The sequence below is a fragment of the Phascolarctos cinereus genome, unplaced genomic scaffold, assembly GCF_003287225.1.
Source record: "Phascolarctos cinereus isolate Bilbo 61053 unplaced genomic scaffold, phaCin_HiC Scaffold_4;HRSCAF=312, whole genome shotgun sequence".
NCBI classification, from domain to species: domain Eukaryota; kingdom Metazoa; phylum Chordata; class Mammalia; order Diprotodontia; family Phascolarctidae; genus Phascolarctos; species Phascolarctos cinereus.
In genome coordinates, this window is record NW_027555847.1 from 678758501 (window position 1) to 678777463 (window position 18963).

Sequence of the window (18963 nt, forward strand, 5' to 3'; positions counted from 1 at the left end):
CAATAGAGTCTTCCTTGGCTACAGCTGTTTCACGTCCCACCTGTGAAGCGATGAGCTGGGGGCTATCAATAATTGAGATTGCATGAGGCATAGAAGTTTCTAGCATGAAAGTTTCCAGGCATAGACAATTTCAAAAAAGGGCAGGAGGAAGGGGTATATCAGAACAAACACAGCCTTTCACAAAAAAAGATTAGGCTCTCAAATCAGAAACATACACAAATTCTCTCATGCTATTCTTGTGAACAAGATGGCGAGATGTGGCCTAGCAATAGTTTGATTAGATTCAAGACTGACTGAATGGCCAAAATCAAAGAGTATTCATTAATGGTCTCCAGTGGAATGTCCCAGGGATCTATTTACCCCTGGGCTGTTTAATATTTTTTATCAGTGACTTTGAGATGACATGCTCATCAAATTTGCAGATATCACAAAACTAGGAGGGATAGCTAGGGCGTTAGATGACAATCAGGATACCAAAAAGATATCAGAAGGCTAGAATTCTAGCCTAAATCTAATAAGATCAAATTTGAATGGGAATAAATGAAAAGTGCTCTTAGGTTCAAAAAAATCAATTTCTCTTAGATGGCAATTTGTCAGAAAAAGATCTGAGTACTTCAGTGTACTCCAAGCCCAACTGAAGTCACCAGTATGATAATGAGGCCAAGATGGTGGCCAATACGATATTAGTCCGTGTTAAAGAGAGGCATTGTATTCAGAAACAAGAGTCTAAGTTCTAGGACAGAAAGGAAACTCCAGTTCCCAGATGTTACAGATAAGGAAGCTGAAAGCTATAGCTGTAGAGAGCCTTGCCCAAGAAAATACCAGTAGTGGGCATTGGAAGTAGGATTTAAATCTGGGCCTTGTGATTCTGGAGCCAATGCTCCTTCCCTTATAGGGGGCTATTTCCCATTGGCCTCTCTATGCTTGGTCAGACCCTAAATGGAGCAATGCTTTTATTTCTTGGGATCATGTTTTCCAAAGGATACGAGCATTTACTAAGTGCCTGCTTCATTTATTAAGTGCCCACTCCTCTGGACTCCATCATGCTCCAGGAACTCCTTCCCTCCCACTTCATTAGTACCCTCTGGCTCTGGGGCCCTTCCCTCTTATTAGATAGTGTAGGGCTTCTCTTGGAACCTCCATTTAAGGCCGATATTTCCTAGCAGGCTGAAATTCTCTGAACTTCTGCATCATGTCTCCTCCTCTCCCACACACGCACTCCAACAAGTATCTTACCCCCTCCCCCGCCCTACACTCCAACTCCCCTCTCCTTTCTCAGCTTTCCTTTTATGTGTTGTCTTCTCCATGAGAATGTAAGCTCCTTTCTTACATCAGACACTTGAAACTTACTAGTTGTGTGACCCTGGGCAAGTCACTTAACCCCAACTGCCTTGCCAAAAAAAAGAATGTAAGCTCCTTGAGGGAGCTGGGGACCGTCCTTCTTTTTGCTTGGATTTATACTCTTAGCATTTAGAAAAGTGCCTGGTACATGGTAAGCTCTTCAGGAATGGCTGTTGACTGGCTGGCTAGCCTACTCTGTACCAGACACTGTACCAAATGCTTTCCAAATATTATCTCATCTGATCCTCACAACATCCCTGGGAGGTAGGTGCTATTATTTCCCCATTTTACAGTTGAGGAGACTGAGGTAGACAGAAGTTAAATGGTTTGTCCAGGATCACACAGGGAGCAAGTGTCTGAGGCCAGATTTGAACTTGGGTCTTCCTGACATCAGGCCCAGAGCTCTATGCGCTATGGCACCACCTACCTCAGGATGTCTCATGTCACATGAAGATCAGATGAAAGAACCCAAGATGTTTAGCCTGAAGAACAGAAAATTTAAAGGAGGTATTTTAGTTGTCTTAGGATATTTACTGGGCTATCACAAGGGACAGGACTTGGAAGAATGGTTAGAAGTAGCAAAGAGGCAGATTGATGCTTGAGGAAAGGAAACACTTTGTAACAATGAAAACCATCCCCCAGATAGGCTGCCGGGAAAGGTAGTGAGCTCTATTTCACTGGAGGTATTCCAGGAAATGCTAAATGATCATGGGGTGGGGGCAGACCACAAAACCTCACAAAATTATTTTCAGAAGTAATCATGAAATGAAAAGAATAAGAATAAGAGCCAGAAAAGAAATGCAGACAGCAAAAATTTTCTTTTATTAAATGGTGTGTATAATCATGCCAGTAAAAAAATATTCTAAAAATACAAAAAATATGCATAAAATAGAGCAGAATTTTTTTGGGGGGGAACTAGCATTGATTTAGATGAACAATATCCAAACTTTTTGATAGTATTTTATTTTTTTCAATTACATGTAAAGATCATTTTTAACATTAAGTTTTAAAATTTTTAATTCCAAATTTTCTCCCTCTCTCTCTTAATTCCCCCCTCCCTAAGACAGTAAGCAATTTGATATGGGTTATATATGTGCAATCACATAAAACATTTCCATATTAGCCACGTCTCCAAACTTTTTTGACACCCTATCAGCAAAAATTTTTTTAGCATATGCAACTAATATGTACATATTTATTTAAAAGGTACACAGATGCTCTTCTTGCTCTTCAGTCTTGTCTGATTCTTCATGAACCCATTGGTGGTTTTCTTGACAAAGATACTGGAGTGATTTGCTACTTCCTTCTCCAGCTCATTTTACAGATGAGGAAACTGAGGCAAACAGGATTAAGTGGCTTGTCCAGGGTCACATAGCCATATCTGAACTCAGGTCCTCCCAAATCCAAGGCCACTGTTTATTTCAACACCTAGCTGCCCTATAGATGTACTACCATTCTGATAATTATGTACATTGTACACAAAAATAGAAAACAAAAAGGATGAGGTAAAAGACGAAATGATATTTGCTCATGGAGGTAATAGGGAGCCATTAGAGTTTATTGAGTGTGTGAGTGACATAGCTAGACTTATACTTTAGGAGAATCATTTTGGCAGCTATGTGGAGAATGGATCAGAGTGAAGAGAAATGAGGCAGGGGTTATTGCAGTAGTCCAGATAGGAGATTAACACAGCCACCATCTTGGTGGCTGTGCGAATAGCACAGACTTATGTTTACTGTGCTCTGCAGATATTGTGGGGTTTTTTGTTTGGTTTTTGTTTTCGGTTTTTACAAATTGAAGGTTTGTGGCAATACTGCATTGAGCAAGTCTATGGGCTCCATTTTTCCAACAGCATTTGCTTACTTTGTGTCTCTGTGTCATGTCTTGATAATTCTCACAATATTTCAGACTTTTTCATTATTATTATCTCTGTCATGGTGATCTGTGATCAGTGATCTTTGATGTTACTATTGTAATTGTTTTGGGGCACCACAAACCATGCCCATATAAAATGGTGAACTTAATGGATAAATGTGTGTGTTCTAACTGCTCCATCAACCTACTGTTTCCCATTTCTCTACCTCTCTGTTCTCTGAAACACTGCAATATTGAATAATATTACATAAAATTATTAAGTTATAATTATATATCATTATATAATTAATAATATAAATAAACATTCATAAAAATTACAAAGCAGGGACAGGGTTTAAGATTCCAATTTTGAAAGAAGTTCTACTGTGCTAAAATACTACCAAACAGCGTCATCTGCTACAGAGAAATCTTTCATGAAAGGAGGAGTCAACAGATGCACAAACTTCATTGTTGTCTTATTTTAAGAAATTGCCACCCCACCTTCAGTAACCATCACCCCACTCAGCCAGCAGCCAGCAGCATGGAGGCAAGACCCTCTCCCAGCAAAAGGTTTACAACTCGCTAAAGGCTCAGATGATGGTTCGCACGTTTTAGCAATAAAGTATTTTTAATTAAGGTATGTTTATTGGTCTTTTTTTAGACATAATACTATTGCCCACTTAACAGACTACGTACAGTGCACATGCACTGGGAAACCAAAAAATTTGTGTGACTCATTTTATTGAGATGTTTGATTTATTGTGGTGGTCTGGAACTGAACCCACAATATCTCTGAGGTATGCCTGTATAGAGAAGGTGACAGATAAAAGAAGGGCTTTGCAGGTAAAAATTACAAGTTTTGATGATTGATTGGCTATGTTGGGTGAGGGGGAGTGATGGAGGATGACATGAGGTTGTGTGAGCCTGGGTGACTGAAGGGATAGTGGTGATCTTGACTGGGATAAGGGTCCGAAAAGGGGTGGATTTGGGGAACAAGGTAATGGAATGACATCTGCAACGCAAATCACAACCCAGCTGCTGCCTTTGAGCCATCCACTGAGGGGGGCCTACCACAGCCTCATTTTCATCTGGGAGGCAAGGGGGTAGGGTAGGAAGAGTTGAGTCACAATGGGCAAAGGGGATGGTAGAGTTATGTTGGAGACAAGCCTCTTATTGGGCATTCTGGGGAGGGTAGGATGCTACAACCCATCTTTCCACTTTCCAATTGGTGGACCACCCACTCCTCGTGGTCACAGTATCATGGTTTTACGGCTCCCTTCAAATCGTATCCTGGCTTCCATTTGAGAGCCAAGTGATGTCAAGGATTTCTAAAGTCCTTTCCAGTCCTGTCAAGCCATATTCCCATAACAGATTGGGTAAGTATTTTTGGACCAGGCCTTTTATTTCCTTCTAGATCCTGTGAGAAGACTCTCTTCACCAGTGCAAAACAATACCTGCCCTGTACCCTGGAGAGTTGCCAATTGTTATTATTCCCATTTTACACATGGGAAAATTGAGTCTGAGAGAGTCAAGTCACTTGGCTTGATTGTGCTCATATAGCTATTAATTAGCAAAGCTTCTATTTGAACTCAGGTCTCTCCTAACTTTATTTAGGGGTAGTACTTTCCATTTTACCTTAATGTTCCACATTCTAAGGCCTCTCCCAGCTCTGACATTCCATATTTCGTATGCTAGGGGCCTGCCCAGTTTTGAAATTCAATACTCTAAGATCCCTTCTGACTAACAAATGAATCACTGTCTAATGATAGATGTGGGTGGGTGGTAGAGCAAGGATTCTTACATTCCCAACACCTCCTATCTTTATCTGTGACCATTCCTCTTGAGGACATCCCTATAGAGATGAAGCGCCTGAGCTATCTTGGGGGGGGGTTGCTTTGGATACCCTAAGGGGTCCAGAGTATTCTCAGGGGCTTAGGGAGTCTCTAGGGAGCGAAATGGGCCTGATGGAGCTATGCTGAGGTTGTCTTTAGTGAGTGGGAGGGGTCCGGGCCATCCTTCTGGGTATAAGGGACCCACGGCTGTACCTAGAGGACGTGGGTGACATACACAAAACAAAATATCAAGATTGTTTTTCCCTGGTTTACATGGATATAAAAAGGGTCATTGGAAAGGGAGATTTTGGAGACTTTGCAGAGATAGGGACACGGACTCTTTGCTGGAGGTGGACCGTGTGCATGGGCTTCGTTGTGTTCCAGGGTAGGACGCTCCCCGTTGCCTCCCCGACCAGACCTTTTGGTCGTTCTTGTCTCCCCAGTCTATTAGGTATTTGAGCTCGCCTGGTCAGTGAGTGTGTATCCTTTCTTTTCTCATTCCTACTTTCCTTTATGTTGATTATTACTTATTGCATTGAATGTTATTCTTATCTTTATTGCTCGTGTGGTTTTTTATCATTATTAATCATTGTAAATAAATGTGATTATTTGTTAAGTTTATCCTGAGTACACGTCATTATATCTTGAGATCCGAACCTAAATTGAATCTGCGGCAGTACAATCCTTTCGATTACAGAGGGCAAAGGACATCCCTAGAAGGCTCCCACAGGCCCTGGAGAACGGAAGTGACATGGGCCATCCCTAGGAGCCCCTGCAGCTGTGAGAGGCCCTGAGCAGTACAAGGTACTGGAAAATTCTAATAATAATAGCAATAACAGCTGACATTTATAGTGAGTTCTAGCCTTGCAAAACACCTTACATATATTGTCTCATTTGATCCTCACAACAACCTTATGAGATAGGTGCTATTATGTACTTTTTGCAGGTAAGGAAACTGAGGTGGAGAGAAGTTAAGTGACTTATCCAGGGTCACACAGTTAGTAAGTGTCTGCAGCAGGATTTGAACTCAGCTCTCCTTGACTTTGAGGTCAAGAGGCTAGTGCTCTACCCACCATGCAAATTGGTTTCAGGGGTCCAGGGCTCCCTAGAATGTGCAAAGGGAAGCCAGGATGACCCTTAAGTGTGTGACCTTACTAAGGATACTGGGCCCCAAAGATGTCTCACTGGGATGAGGACAACAGAGGGCTTTCCTAAAAGGCACAGGCTACCAGGGCTATCCCTGGGGTTATGAGAAGCCCATGGCCTCCCCAGGGTACAGTGAATAACCTAAGAGTATAAGGGGCCGGAGCCATCTCTAAGGGACATAATGGGCCTGCCCAGGGACTGGAAGCCACCCTTAGGGTTTATGAGGGATACAGGATATCCTAGGGCAGGGGTGGGGAACCTGTGGCCTCGAGCCCTGGACCCCTGAAACCAATTTGTATGGTGGGTAGAGCACTAGCTTCTTGACCTCAAAGTCAAGGAGAGCTGAGTTCAAATCCTGCTGCAGATACTTACTAACTGTGTGACCCTGGATAAGTCACTTAACTTCTCTCCACCTCAGTTTCCTTACCTGCAGTTTGGATTCGGTCCAAGGGCTGCACTTGAGGACCTAGAAGGCCACACGTGGCCTCGAGGCCGCAGGTTCCCCACCCCCTCAGGCTAAACCCTTTTTACAAATATTTTCTCATTTCATCTTCATAACAACCTGAGAGGCAGATGCTGATAAAGTTCCCAGTTTACAATTGAGGAAATTGAGACAGACAGAGGTTAAGTGACTTGCTCACAATCACTCAGCTAGTATCTAAGGCCAAACTTGAACTCATCTTCCTGATTTCGAGATCCCTCTCTATCCACTTCAGAGCAGCTGCCTCTTTTAAGAGTCCTGAGAGTCCTTAGGACCCATGAAACTCCAGAGGATGTCCCTAGGAGAAACAAGGGGCCCAGGATGTCCCTAAGGGGTCTGAGATCTCTATGATCCCTCTAGGGTATATGAGGTACCTTAAAGGCTATAAGGAGCCTTGTAACCTCCCCAGAGGGTATGAAGGGCCTGGGTCTGCCTTAGAGGGCATCAAAGCACTTGGGTAGTCCTTGGATATTTAAGGGGCCTGGATTATCCCTAGAGATGCTGTACAGGGCCTGGGGCATCTCTATGGGAGAAGAGATGTATGATTGGTGAAGGCATACATAAGTCTTCCCTAGTAGATGGTGAAGCTCCCTGAGCTGGCTCGAGGAGTGTAAGGGTGTTCCTCTCAGGGCCTTCCTGGGGAAGGGGAAGGTGCCCTAGAGAATTAGCGGAACTGAAGCAGGAAGAGGGAGAAACTGTGGTTGGAACTAAGAGACTCTGTGAAGTGGTAGAAAAAATGACTGGCATTAGAGCATAGAGGCCCTGGGTTCATATTCACACTCTGCCATTAACTCCCTGTATGACCTGGGACAAGTCATTTCCCCTGGTAAAATGAGTAGGGCAGCTAGGTGGAGCAGTGGATAGAGTGTCCTGCCTTGGAGTCTTCCTGAGTTCAAATGTGGCCTGACACTTCCCAGCTGAGTGACCCAGGGCAAGTCACTTCACCCTGTTTGCCTCAGTTTCCTCATCCATAAAATGAGCTGGAGAAGGAAATGGCTAACCACTCCAGTATCTTTGCCAAGAAAACCCCAAATATTAACAGTTGGATACGACTGAACAACAAAATGAATGGGTCTAAGTGGATGAACTAAGGTCATTTTCAGTTCAAAGTTTATGATCCCAGGGCATTCCCAAGAGATGTGATACCTAAAAATCACCCCTGGTGGGTGACTGAGGGGCCTGCGCCTCCCCATACAGCGCTTTCAGTGGACTTAGTAGAGGTGGGGGCCTTGTGAAGAAAGCCCTTTTGTAGCCCTTAGAGCTGTGAGCTGCTATAATTATTACAGCTGTGCGGGTCTCGCGCTTCCTTCTCTGGGGGCTAGGCTGAGCTCCCAGGCACCTCCAAGGAAGGGCTGGGTAGGTCTGAAATTCTGGCTCCGCCCTTTCCCCCAGGTGGGCCTTTCCCCATTCCCGCCCTACTGCCCCTCCCTCTGGACAACCCCACCTCCACCAGCACCTCTCCCGGCTGCTTCCCACTCCGATTCAGGAGGTGTGCCGGCGCCAGAGGGCAGCGCCTGCCCGCAGGTGTGCAGGTGGGAAGGTGGGACTGTGCAGCTGCCGGCCTGCTGGAGCCCCGGGCTAAGTGGCTCACCTAAGAGGAACTTGCCGCAGGCACTGAGGCAGCCCGAAACTGGGAGCTCGGAGCCTTTCCCCAGCTGGGGCCCCAGCCGGAACCCTTCTCCTAGTCATGACCAGCCGGCCTCTTCTCTGCGCCCTGCTGCTGCTCTCCTGGAGGCTGCTTGTAGCTGAAGGTAGGGGCGGGAACTAGGGGCGCCCTCTCTTAGCTAGACCCTCGGGCAGTTTGAATGGTTAGGAGTTGGGGCAAGAGTAAGGCTCTGGCCTGGCCTGCCGCAGATGCCCCTCCGCTCCACGCAGCGTGCCTTAACATCTCACAAAATATAGGTGATGTAGAAGGAATCATTCCAACTTCATCTCGTCCTTCTTCCTTTCCCCAGGCAGACTTTCTTTAAATGTCTGCAGCTTCCCTGGCTACTCGGGAACCCCTTCCAGGCTGTGTGTTGCTCGGTGGCAAACAAGTGGCTGTTGCAATTTAAATCGTTTTCTTTCTGTCATCCTAAATGGCACAGGACAGGTGGCCATTCCCCCAAGACTTGGTCAGCCTAGACTCACCAACCGATAGAGCTAGAAGGAACCTAGCAATCACCGCCCCCCCAACTCCATCTACCCCTTTCCTAGTGGATCAGATTTTCTAGTTTTTATTTCTGCTTGCTATGATGTCCTGGACCTTCCCCTGGTTCTAGCCTTAACTGTTCAGGTTTTCCAGGAAGGGTTAGGTAAGCACCAATCTGTTTTTTCCTCCTTCCAATTCAGAAAATATTTCTTTCTGTTTTGGTTTTTCATTTTTATCGATTTTTTTTTTTACATCACCCTCCTTTCTGAATATTAAAGGCAACTAGGTAACACGATGGATAGAAACTTGGCCTTGGAGTCAGGTTTGACTGAACCTGAGTTCAAATCCAGCCTCAGACACTTACTACCTTTGTAACCCTGGGCAAGTCACTTAGCCTCTGTTTGCTTCAGTTTCCTCATCTGTAAAATGGAGATCATGATAGCACCTACCTCCCAGGGTTGCTGTGAGGAGCAAATGAAAAAATATTTGTACAGTGCTTTGCAAATCATAAACCTTCAATGCTAGCTATTGTTATTAGCTTTGTTGCAGGGAATGGCTGATTAGGTAGTGGGTGATATCAACATCATCATCATAATTAACATGATCACCATCATCATCATCATCACCACCTTCATCATGTCCCACTGCCCAACCAGCCATCCCTTGTAACAAATAATTAAAAAGAGGAAAAAAGCGGGTCAGGAGAGCTAACCAACATCTTAACCAAGTTTGACTGTCCGTAGAATATTCCACATTCATAACCCTTCTCATACACACCCCAAATGTGGAAGACTCTCCTCTTTCCTCTGGGGCAAAGCTTGGTCAATATGCTCACCCATTGGTTAGTTTCTCATCAAACATAACTCAAGTGATTTCTATGTGCATGGTCCTAGGCTGAGCTCTGGTTACGAAGGTGTCCATAGATAAGCTGATATGTGCAGAAAGGGCAAAGGAGGGAGCTGGAGAGTGCTCAAAAGAGCTCCTTTGGTTGAAGACTGGAGGCTAGAGGTTGCAGCGAGGTGTCAGGGAGAGGGGTTAGGGCTGCTTTGCAGTGGAGATAGCACCCGAGCTGCTGGGGGTAGACTTCAACAGGTGAAGAAGAGGCTTGTGTTCCAGGTGGGGGGCTGTCTGTATGAAGGCAGTGTCCCAAGTCATTGGGATGTAGACTTCATGAAGGGAAGTAGCATGAGATTAAAGCAGGAGCCTTGAATGCCAGGTTAAGGAATTTCTGTTTTGGTCTGTAGGCAATAGGGAACCAGAGAGTTTCAAGGCAGAGCACATTGTCTTGTGCCTTCTCTGGCTTCTTGGTAGGTCCTCCAGTGTTTCCTCCCTCTGTCCATTGGTGGTTCCTCCACCAGGAGGCAGCACGGTCAGGTAGAAAGAGCATTGACCATGGAGTCAGAGGACCTGGGTGTAAGTCTCACCTCTGATGCTTACTGCCTGTGTGACCCTGGGCAAGTCACTTAATCTATGTAAGCCTCAATTTCCTCACCTGTATAATGGGGATAATAATAGTACCTTCCTCCCAGGATTAGGGAGGATCAAGTGATAATATTTGTAAAAGTGCTTAGTACAGTGCTTTACACATAGTAGGTACTATATAATATGTGCATTTATGCTAGCTATTATTTATTATTATTATTATTATTCAATGTCAGAAGTCATAAAAAAAGATTTAGATATTCATGGATTACAGATATATTCCTAATCACTTAGGAGAGTTAGGGGAAGCTGGGAGTGATACCATGTGGTCCAGTGGAGAGAGCCCCGAATTTGGAGGATTAAGAGGTCTGGGTTCTAAGTCCCAGCTCAGCTATTTGCTCAAATAGCTCATTGTGTGACCTTGTACAAGTCACCCTCTTTGGCTTCAGTTTCCCCCTTTCTAAAATAAATCCATGCTTCAGGACTCTCAGTTGTTCCCGACAGAGCCTTAGGAATCCAGAGGTCTGTTTCTCTGCTGCCTGGCAATGGGAGGTAGAATAGTTGGGGGGCAGGGAGAGAGCAAAGGGAGAAAGAGAGAAGATTGATGGGGAGGAGAAGCGGAGTCCCTGTGCTAATTCGAGAGAACCATGCAGCCTCAGCCAGATCCCTGAACCTTAGCCAGCTAGGTGTTGCAGTGAATACAGCCCTGGGCTTGGATTCAGAAGACCTGAGTTTAAATCCTGTTTGAAGACACTTTCTATATGTGTGACTCTGGGCAAGTCAATTAATCTCTGCCTGCCTCACTTTGCCCTTAAATGAAAAAAAAAAGTAACAGCACCTACCTCCCTGGGTTGTTGTGGGGATCAGATGAGATGGTATTTTTGCTTTTATTTTTTTGCTAGGCAATGGGGTTAAGTGACTTGCCCAGAGTCACACAGCTAGTAAGTGTCAAGTGTCTGAGGTTAGACTTGAACTCAGGTCCTCCTGACTCCAAGACTGGTGCTCTATCCACTGTGCCACCCAGCTGCCCCTGAGATAGCATTTTGATAAGTGCTTTGTAAACCTTTGTAAACTTTGATAAGTGTCGTATAGAGACTAGCTCACTATTTATTAGCCCTTAGAAGACACACCTGGCCAGGCTGGGCACCTAAAGGTCTGAGAGAAAAGTTGTGTCTGAGGAGCCATGCCAGGGCTCAAGAGAGGAAATAGCTGAATTTAATTAGGTAAAGAAACATTTACTCACCCACACCCTGGGGCAGGTCCACCTGTGGAGTTCCCTGACAGGGTGGGGCAGGATGGAAGGAGAGAGACCAGCCAACCTCAAAATAGTAAAGTTGGACAAGATTGCTGTCCCTTTCACCCTGACTGCTCAGGGCTTCAAAAGCCTTACCCTGTGACACAAGTGAATTTAAGGCTCTTTCCATCGTTGATGCTGTTCTAAGGGCCCTCCCAGCTCTCACATCCTGTGTCCTGAGGGCCCTCTCAGCTTTGACATCCTGTGTCTTAAGGGCCCTCTCAGCTTTGACATCCTGGGTGCTAAGGGCCCTCCCAACTCTGACATCTTGAGTTCTAAGGGCTCTCCCAGCTCTGATATTCTGGGTTCTAAGGGCCCTCTCAGCTCTGATATTCTGGGTTCTAAGGGCCCTCCCAACTCTGACATCTTGAGTTCTAAGGGCTTTCCCAGCTCTGATATTCTGGGTTCTAAGGGCCCTCTCAGCTCTGATATTCTGGGTTCTAAGGGCTCTCCCAGCTCTGATATTCAGGGTTCTAAGGGCCCTCTCAGCTCTGATATTCTGGGTTCTAAGGGCCCTCTCAGCTCTGATATTCTGGGTTCTAAGGGCCCTCCCAACTCTGACATCTTGAGTTCTAAGGGCTTTCCCAGCTCTGATATTCTGGGTTCTAAGGGCCCTCTCAGCTCTGATAGTCTGGGTTCTAAGGGCTCTCCCAGCTCTGATAGTCTGGGTTCTAAGGGCCCTCTCAGCTCTGATATTCTGGGTTCTAAGGGCCCTCCCAGCTCTGATAGTCTGGGTTCTAAGGGCTCTCCCAGCTCTGATAGTCTGGGTTCTAAGGGCCCTCTCAGCTCTGATATTCTGGGTTCTAAGGGCTCTCCCAGCTCTGATATTCAGGGTTCTAAGGGCCCTCTCAGCTCTGATAGTCTGGGTTCTAAGGGCTCTCCCAGCTCTCACATCCTGTGTCCTAAGGGCCCTCTCAGCTTTGACATCCTGTGTCTTAAGGGCCCTCTCAGCTTTGACATCCTGGGTGCTAAGGGCCCTCCCAACTCTGACATCTTGAGTTCTAAGGGCTTTCCCAGTTCTGATAGTCTGGGTTCTAAGGGCCCTCTCAGCTCTGACATTCTATGGTTTTATGATTCCTGGGGACCACAAGACTTATTCGGCCACCCGGCAAACCAAAAGTCCAGAACCTTGAGGGCAGGGGTTTGAAGGAAGCCTTCTATTATCCCTCAATTATGTTTCAACTTTGCCCTGTATAGGGTGAATCTTGACCAGGGATCCAAAGGGCTAAGCCATCTCCTAGTACAGGAACTCTTCCCTCTATTTTAAAGGGTTAATGGATAGGAAGAAGAAGCCTGGAATTCTCAGTTTCCTTGTGGGGGTTGGAGAGAAGGAAGGGATATTTCTAATCCATGAGGATCTACTATTCTGATATGAAAAATCAACCAGATTTTCTCCATTCTTTCTTTAGAGACCACTACGAAAGCTCTCACGAACACCTCTCCTACCAGTTTCCCCACCACCTCCCATAGTAGCTCCCCCTCCCCTCCCACCTCTGACAGTGGCTCCCCATCCCCCTTCCCTTCCACCTCCCACAGTAGCTCCCCCTCCCCTCCCACCTCTGACAGTGGCTCCCCATCCCCCTTCCCCACCACCTCCCATAGTAGCTCCCCCTCCCCTCCCACCTCTGACAGTGGCTCCCCATCCCCCTTCCCTTCCACCTCCCACAGTAGCTCCCCCTCCCCTCCCACCTCTGACAGTGGCTCCCCATCCCCCTTCCCTTCCACCTCCCACAGTAGCTCCCCCTCCTCTCCCACCTCTGACAGTGGCTCCCCATCCCCCTTCCCTTACACCTCCCACAGTAGCTCACCCTCCTCTCCCACCTCTGACAGTGGCTCCCCATCCCCCTTCCCTTCCACCTCCCACAGTAGCTCACCCTCCTCTCCTAACTCCCACAGTGGCTCCCAGTCCACCACCTCCTCCCACAGTGGCTCTACCTCCCACACCAGCTGGCCCTTCTCCCCAACTACCTTTGGGGGCTCCTCCCCAAACTCCAACACCTTCTCTGGAGATCCATCAGCTGCTACGAGTATGACAACCCCAGAGGAGGGGTCCACCACGCTGGGGATCAGTGCCAGTTCAGGTGAGGGTCCAGCCTTGTTGGGTTACCCCCCTCTCAGTCAGGCTAAGACCTGAGAGGCTGGTCATCATCTGGAAGTGCACCAGGTGGCGCTGCTGCCACGTGGGAACTCAAGCAGGTGTCAGGGCAGCTAAAGTAGAAGTGAGCTCTGCTGGGAAGGTTGTTGATCTAAGGAAAGAGAGATGAAGGTGTGGGTTAGACTCCAGAGTACCCAGAGTACTCTGCTTGGGTATCCTTCCCTCCATTCCCCACCCCTTCCCTTATTCAAGGGGACCTGCAGGGGCAGCAGCAATGGGGAGAAGGGATGGATGACATTGATGGGGAGAGGGGAAGAGCCTGACTGGGAATTTCCTTCCCCACTCCAGCCCCAGGGGGGACCCAGCGCAATCCTGCTGTGGTGATTGTGGTCTGCTTGCTCGTATCCGTTCTGGTCCTGGGCTCTGCTATGGTGGCTGTGAAATGCTGCCAGAAGAATGTGAGAGGCTTTGAGAAGATGGATGAGATGCCCATGGTCTGTGCCTCTGAGGAAAGATCACCCTGATTCCTGTCTGATGAGCCCTTCCTTCCTTCCCCCCTTTCTCTCTCTCCTCCTTTCCTCGTTCTCTCCCTCATTTCCTTCCCTCTTTCTCTCCCTCACTCTTTCTCTCTCTCCCTCCTTCCTTCCCTCTTTCTCTCCCTCTCCCATTCTCTCCCTCCTCTTTTCTCTTCCTCTTGTCTTGCTACCCCTTTCTCTGCCCCCTTCTTTCCTCTCTCCTTTTTTCTCTCCTTTTACCATTTTGTTCCTGTCTTCATACCATCTCACTCCGGGAGAATTCCAGAGGAGTAGGTTGGCCTAAGGCATTGGTGGCTCCAAGGAACCCCCAAACCTGGTCCTTCCTGCCTTCTCCTCACCACAAGGGGGGCAGCTCCCACCTGAATATCTCCTGTTTTGTTTCACTTTTCAGGCAACTGTTCGAGAGGAATCACCCTTTGCAAAATTACCCCCCCAGTGACCACAGATGGCAATGGGGGGCAGCTTCTGAGGGGCTGTTGGGACAGCTCCTGTTCACCCATGCCCTCTACCCCCTCCCATAAGGATACTGGAGTCTGTCACTGAATAAAACGAAGACTGAAATGAGACAGAGGCTCACCCTGGATCCTTTAACTGGTATCACCCTACTCCACACACACCTCTGTTGCTAAAGTTGGGATCCCCACCTTTGACTTTTGATTAAATGAGATAACAGTCAGTGCTTTGTAAACCTTAAAGCATTTTATAAATTCTATTATTATTATTATTATTTTACTTGAGCACCCCCATACCAAGGAAGGGGGCCAGTCCATACTGAGTTAGGTCACTCTCCCCTCTCTTGGGCAGGGCTTTGGGTTAAAGAAGCTGTGCTGGTGTAGAGCTGTGTTCTTTGTACCTCCTCTTATTTCCAGGAAAATCATCACCTTACTCTTGGCCCTAGAGAGTAAGTGGGAACTTGTGTATTGGGGAGAAAAAAAAGAACAGCAGATATGCAATCAGGAAAACCTGGGTTCGAATTTCTGCTCTGCCTGTGACTAGCTATGTGACCTTGGGGAAGGCCCTTCCTCTCTTTGCACTAATTATAACAATAATAATAAGGAGGAAGATAATGATAATTATGACTAGTATTTATTTACATTTGTTATCTCCTTGAATCTTCAGAATATTCAGAATGACTCTCTGAGGTAGATACTATCATTCCCATTTTATAAGTTTACTCATCTGTAAAATGACTTCCTGGGAAATTCAGCTTCCAGCTTAAGCCCCCATCCTTTGGGATCCATTTTCAAGACTGACTGGCTCACCTCCCTTCCATTTAACTGGTTGGGAAATAGTAGGAAATGACTTACCCAAAGTCACACAGCTAGTCATGGAGCAGAGCCAGGATTCAGAACCTTAAACTTATTCCCATAGGGAAGGGAAATTGGTTCTGGAGCCTAGAATCAGACCCCTATGCTGGTGTTCAGGGTCTTGGTGAGGGATCTAAGAAGTGAGAAGAGAAGAAAAGGGGTCTCTTTTGGCCATTCTTGCTTCTGAATCTGACCTTCTGCTTCTGGCTAAGGATTCTTGTTCCTGGGGCACTCACAGCCCCGGGAGTCTGCCAAGGCTGGAGGGCATGGACTGATTTTAGACCTCAGGGGAAATAGGGCCTGAGAGCTTTGGGGAGGGAGATGATGTCCCCATCGGCTCCTTCCCCATCTGGGATCTCTTCCATTCTTTGGGCCTTTGACTGACACCCACAGTGTGCAGAGGCTGAGGTTAGGGCCAGCTGGGGTTACCCTCGGTCATCAGGTGGGTGGGGGGAGGGGGGAGCCAGCTTGGAAGGAGCCTGGAGGGACTGACCCAGGTAAAATATTAACCAACAGCTTCGGGAGAGGCAGGGGCCAGAAAGGCCTGAGAACCTCCCCCTCCAGCCTGTCCCTTTCTCCTTGGCACTGGGTCAGGTGCCTCCCTTCCCACCTCCTCTGTCAAAGGAGTTGACTGACCCCAGAGGGGACCCGGGCATCAGGTATGAATCTTTGTCTCTCCTCCATCCCCAGCCCCTATGCCAGAGAGAAGCCAGACTTCCCCGAAGATGCTTCCCTTGCCTTTTCTCTCAGGGATGGAGGCCAGTAACATTCCCTTTGAGAATAGCCTGTCCACCCTCTCCCTCCCTCCACTGCATTAAAGGGTCAGAGTCCAGGCAGGCAATCAGAGAGCCTGGTTCCTGTAATTCAGGGCACTCCATCAGTTCTACCCATAAGCTCTGGGCACTGAGCTGAATGAGGTTTTGCCTTCCAGGATGGAGAGAAAACCGAAGGGCAGAGAGGCAGGTGCAGTGGATTTGGAATTGGTCTCAAAGGACTTGGCTTTGAATCCTGCCTCTGTTTCCTCAACTCTACATGGAGGTTGGAATATAGACAATCCCTTCTGGCTTGAAAGTTGCCATTGGAGGGTTGGGAAAAGGAAGGGGAATAAAGATTTATATAGTGCCTATTAAGTACCGAGCCCTGTGCTAATAATCCCTTTTACAAGGTAGGTGCTGTTATCAGCCCCATTTTATAGTTGAGGAAACTGAGGCAAACAGCATCAGTGACTTGCCTCAGGATCACACAGCTAGTAACTGTCTGAGGTCAAATTTGAACTCAGGTCTTCCCGATTCCAGGCCCAGCATCCTATCCACAGGACCACTTAGCTGCCATACACAGGGAGACATGTTGGAAGGAAGATAGTCAGAAACTGAGCCACAAATGTCAAACACTTGCTGACTTGATGCAAAAGATAGTATAGGTTAGCGCAAAGAGAACTTACTTGGAGTCAGAGGACCTGCAGTTAAAAGCCTCGCTATTTGCTACCTATGTGGCCTTGGCAGGTAATTTAATGTTTCTGGACCTCAGTTTCCTCCTCTGTAAAAGGAGGACTAGATGGCCTCTGAAAGTCTTTCCAGCTCTAAATCCAGATTCCTATAAACAATCTGTCATCCCTTCCTTCTTACATATCCAAAGTCCTAGTCCCCCCACTCTGGAATGTCATATTTTTTCTCCCCTGCCCCCCCCTCCATTCCCACTCTCTTTCCCTCGCTGGGGCATACACACACAGTCACGCTCTGGGTCTCTGGCCTCTGCCAGCTCACTGGCCCAAATCATCCAGAGTACCCAGAGGAAGGTGGTGGTGGAGGCAGAGGCTTAAGCTCTGGGCCAGGTCCCAGGGCCCCAGCACACAGCAGGTTAAGGGGCAGTGGTGGGGGTGGGGGTGGGGGTGGGGGCAGCCTGGCTGGCCAGAGCGCATTCTTCCTGACCGCCTCCTCTCAGAGGATTCCTGCCTGAGTCTGGTGCCCACCGCACAGCTCCTGGTCTTAACCCACTCAACTAAGCCACCCTTTCTTACCTCACTACCTCACCTGAGTCAGGAAGCAAAAGGTAGGGAAACCCTTGAGGAGTGCCTCCCATCTGGAGGGCCCAGGGCAACTCCAGCAGAGCCAGAACTTAGCTGCATGAGGTCCGGGGAGCAGGGGTGGGGGGGAGGGAGAGAGGAAGTAACTGCCAAGGATTAAGCTCCCTTGATCCCACGGTGAGGACCGGGACTGGGCTTTGGCCCCTTGCTGAGCTCCTCCTGGCCAGTGACTTACATTCTCTTGGATGCGTGTTTAACTCCCAATCTAAACTTGGCCCCTGGTTATATACACAAAAAAGATTCCTGGCCCTGGACTGGAGCAGGGCACAGAAGAACAAGGTCCCCTAACTGCCTGCCACTGGGGAGGAAAAGAGAGGCTTGAAGGGCATCTGTTTAAACAGGTAAGGGAGGGAAGGGTTCCAGCCATCTCTACTGGACCTAGGTGGACCTAGGTGGACCCTACTTGGGGCTAGCAGGGGCATCCCTGGAAATGGGAGTGAGAAGAGAGACCTGATGCTCCCCTGTGGACCCCGTTGTCCATTCCGGATCCTGCTGGGCTGACCTGGGTCTCTGGAGACAGGACTGGGCAGAGCAGACACTGGTGATGCTGCCCATGGTGGCCAGGCCCTCTCACTGATGTTGGTTTCTGGCCCTGTTCGCTCTCATGAGCCCCACCCTGTGGGAAGGGAAGGGGCTCTGGCCTCTCTAGGGGGACTCCCTAGCTCAGCGCTGCTGGTGATGGAAAGCAGCTGTTATGGGGGGTTGGGGTGGGGAGAGAGTTGTGCTTCCTGGTTCATGAGGTTGGTTGGGGGCTGTGGTAGAGGTGTTTTGTGGGGGGGGGGTGGGGGAGGCTGTGTGTGTGTATGCTCCAGACTTGTGGAAGGCTCTCCAAATGCCTCACCTCTGTTTCTATATTTTTTAATGGGCCCCAAAGTATTTGTTATGTGTGTCTGTGACTCATGTTGTGTGACTCCAGGTACACACTGTGTATAACTGTAACGTGTTGTGTGTACATTGGTATACCTACTGTGTCTTTTACAGGTGTTAGCTGTTTTAAGGGCTCACACTGTTCTTAATGTGTGTGTTGGGGGAGGAGCAGTTCAGAATGCCCCCATTGTTTGCGGGTGAGGGGCATACAGTGTGTGTCTATAAGGTGTATTTTTCTTTGGCACTCACACTGTGTTTGAAAGGTGCGTGTGTATGTGTGTGTGTGTGTGTGTGTGTGTGTGTGTGTGTGTGTGTGTGTGTGTGTATGTTTCAGGCTATAAAATATACCTAGCTAGATAAAGCATATATTAAGTGCTCCTGGGTGCCAGGCACTGTGCTAATGGGTGCCTACCTTTTGGGCTTGTGAAAGTGCCCTCTGGGTGTGTCCGTATAATCCTACGATGCGTTGTGTGTGTGAGTTTGTATACTGGCCCCTCTGGCTAGCCTCTCAGCCCGCAGCGGGGATGATGGGAGGGTCTCATGGGCCCCTTCTCTCCGTAGGCTTGGCCGGGAG

General features: G+C 47.8%; 1 protein-coding gene across 1 annotated transcript; it reads left to right on the top strand.

Annotated features, from left to right (window-relative positions):
- Nucleotides 1–8084: 8084 nt before the first annotated feature.
- On the top strand, nt 8085–14698 carry CIST1 (colon, intestine and stomach enriched 1). Its single transcript, XM_078154153.1, has 4 exons — nt 8085–8405; nt 12911–13582; nt 13945–14090; nt 14524–14698. Exons 1-4 carry the CDS (start codon nt 8342–8344, stop codon nt 14569–14571), a joined length of 930 nt encoding a protein of 309 aa, XP_078010279.1. The 5' UTR covers nt 8085–8341; the 3' UTR covers nt 14572–14698.
- The last annotated feature ends 4265 nt before the right edge of the window (nt 14699–18963 follow it).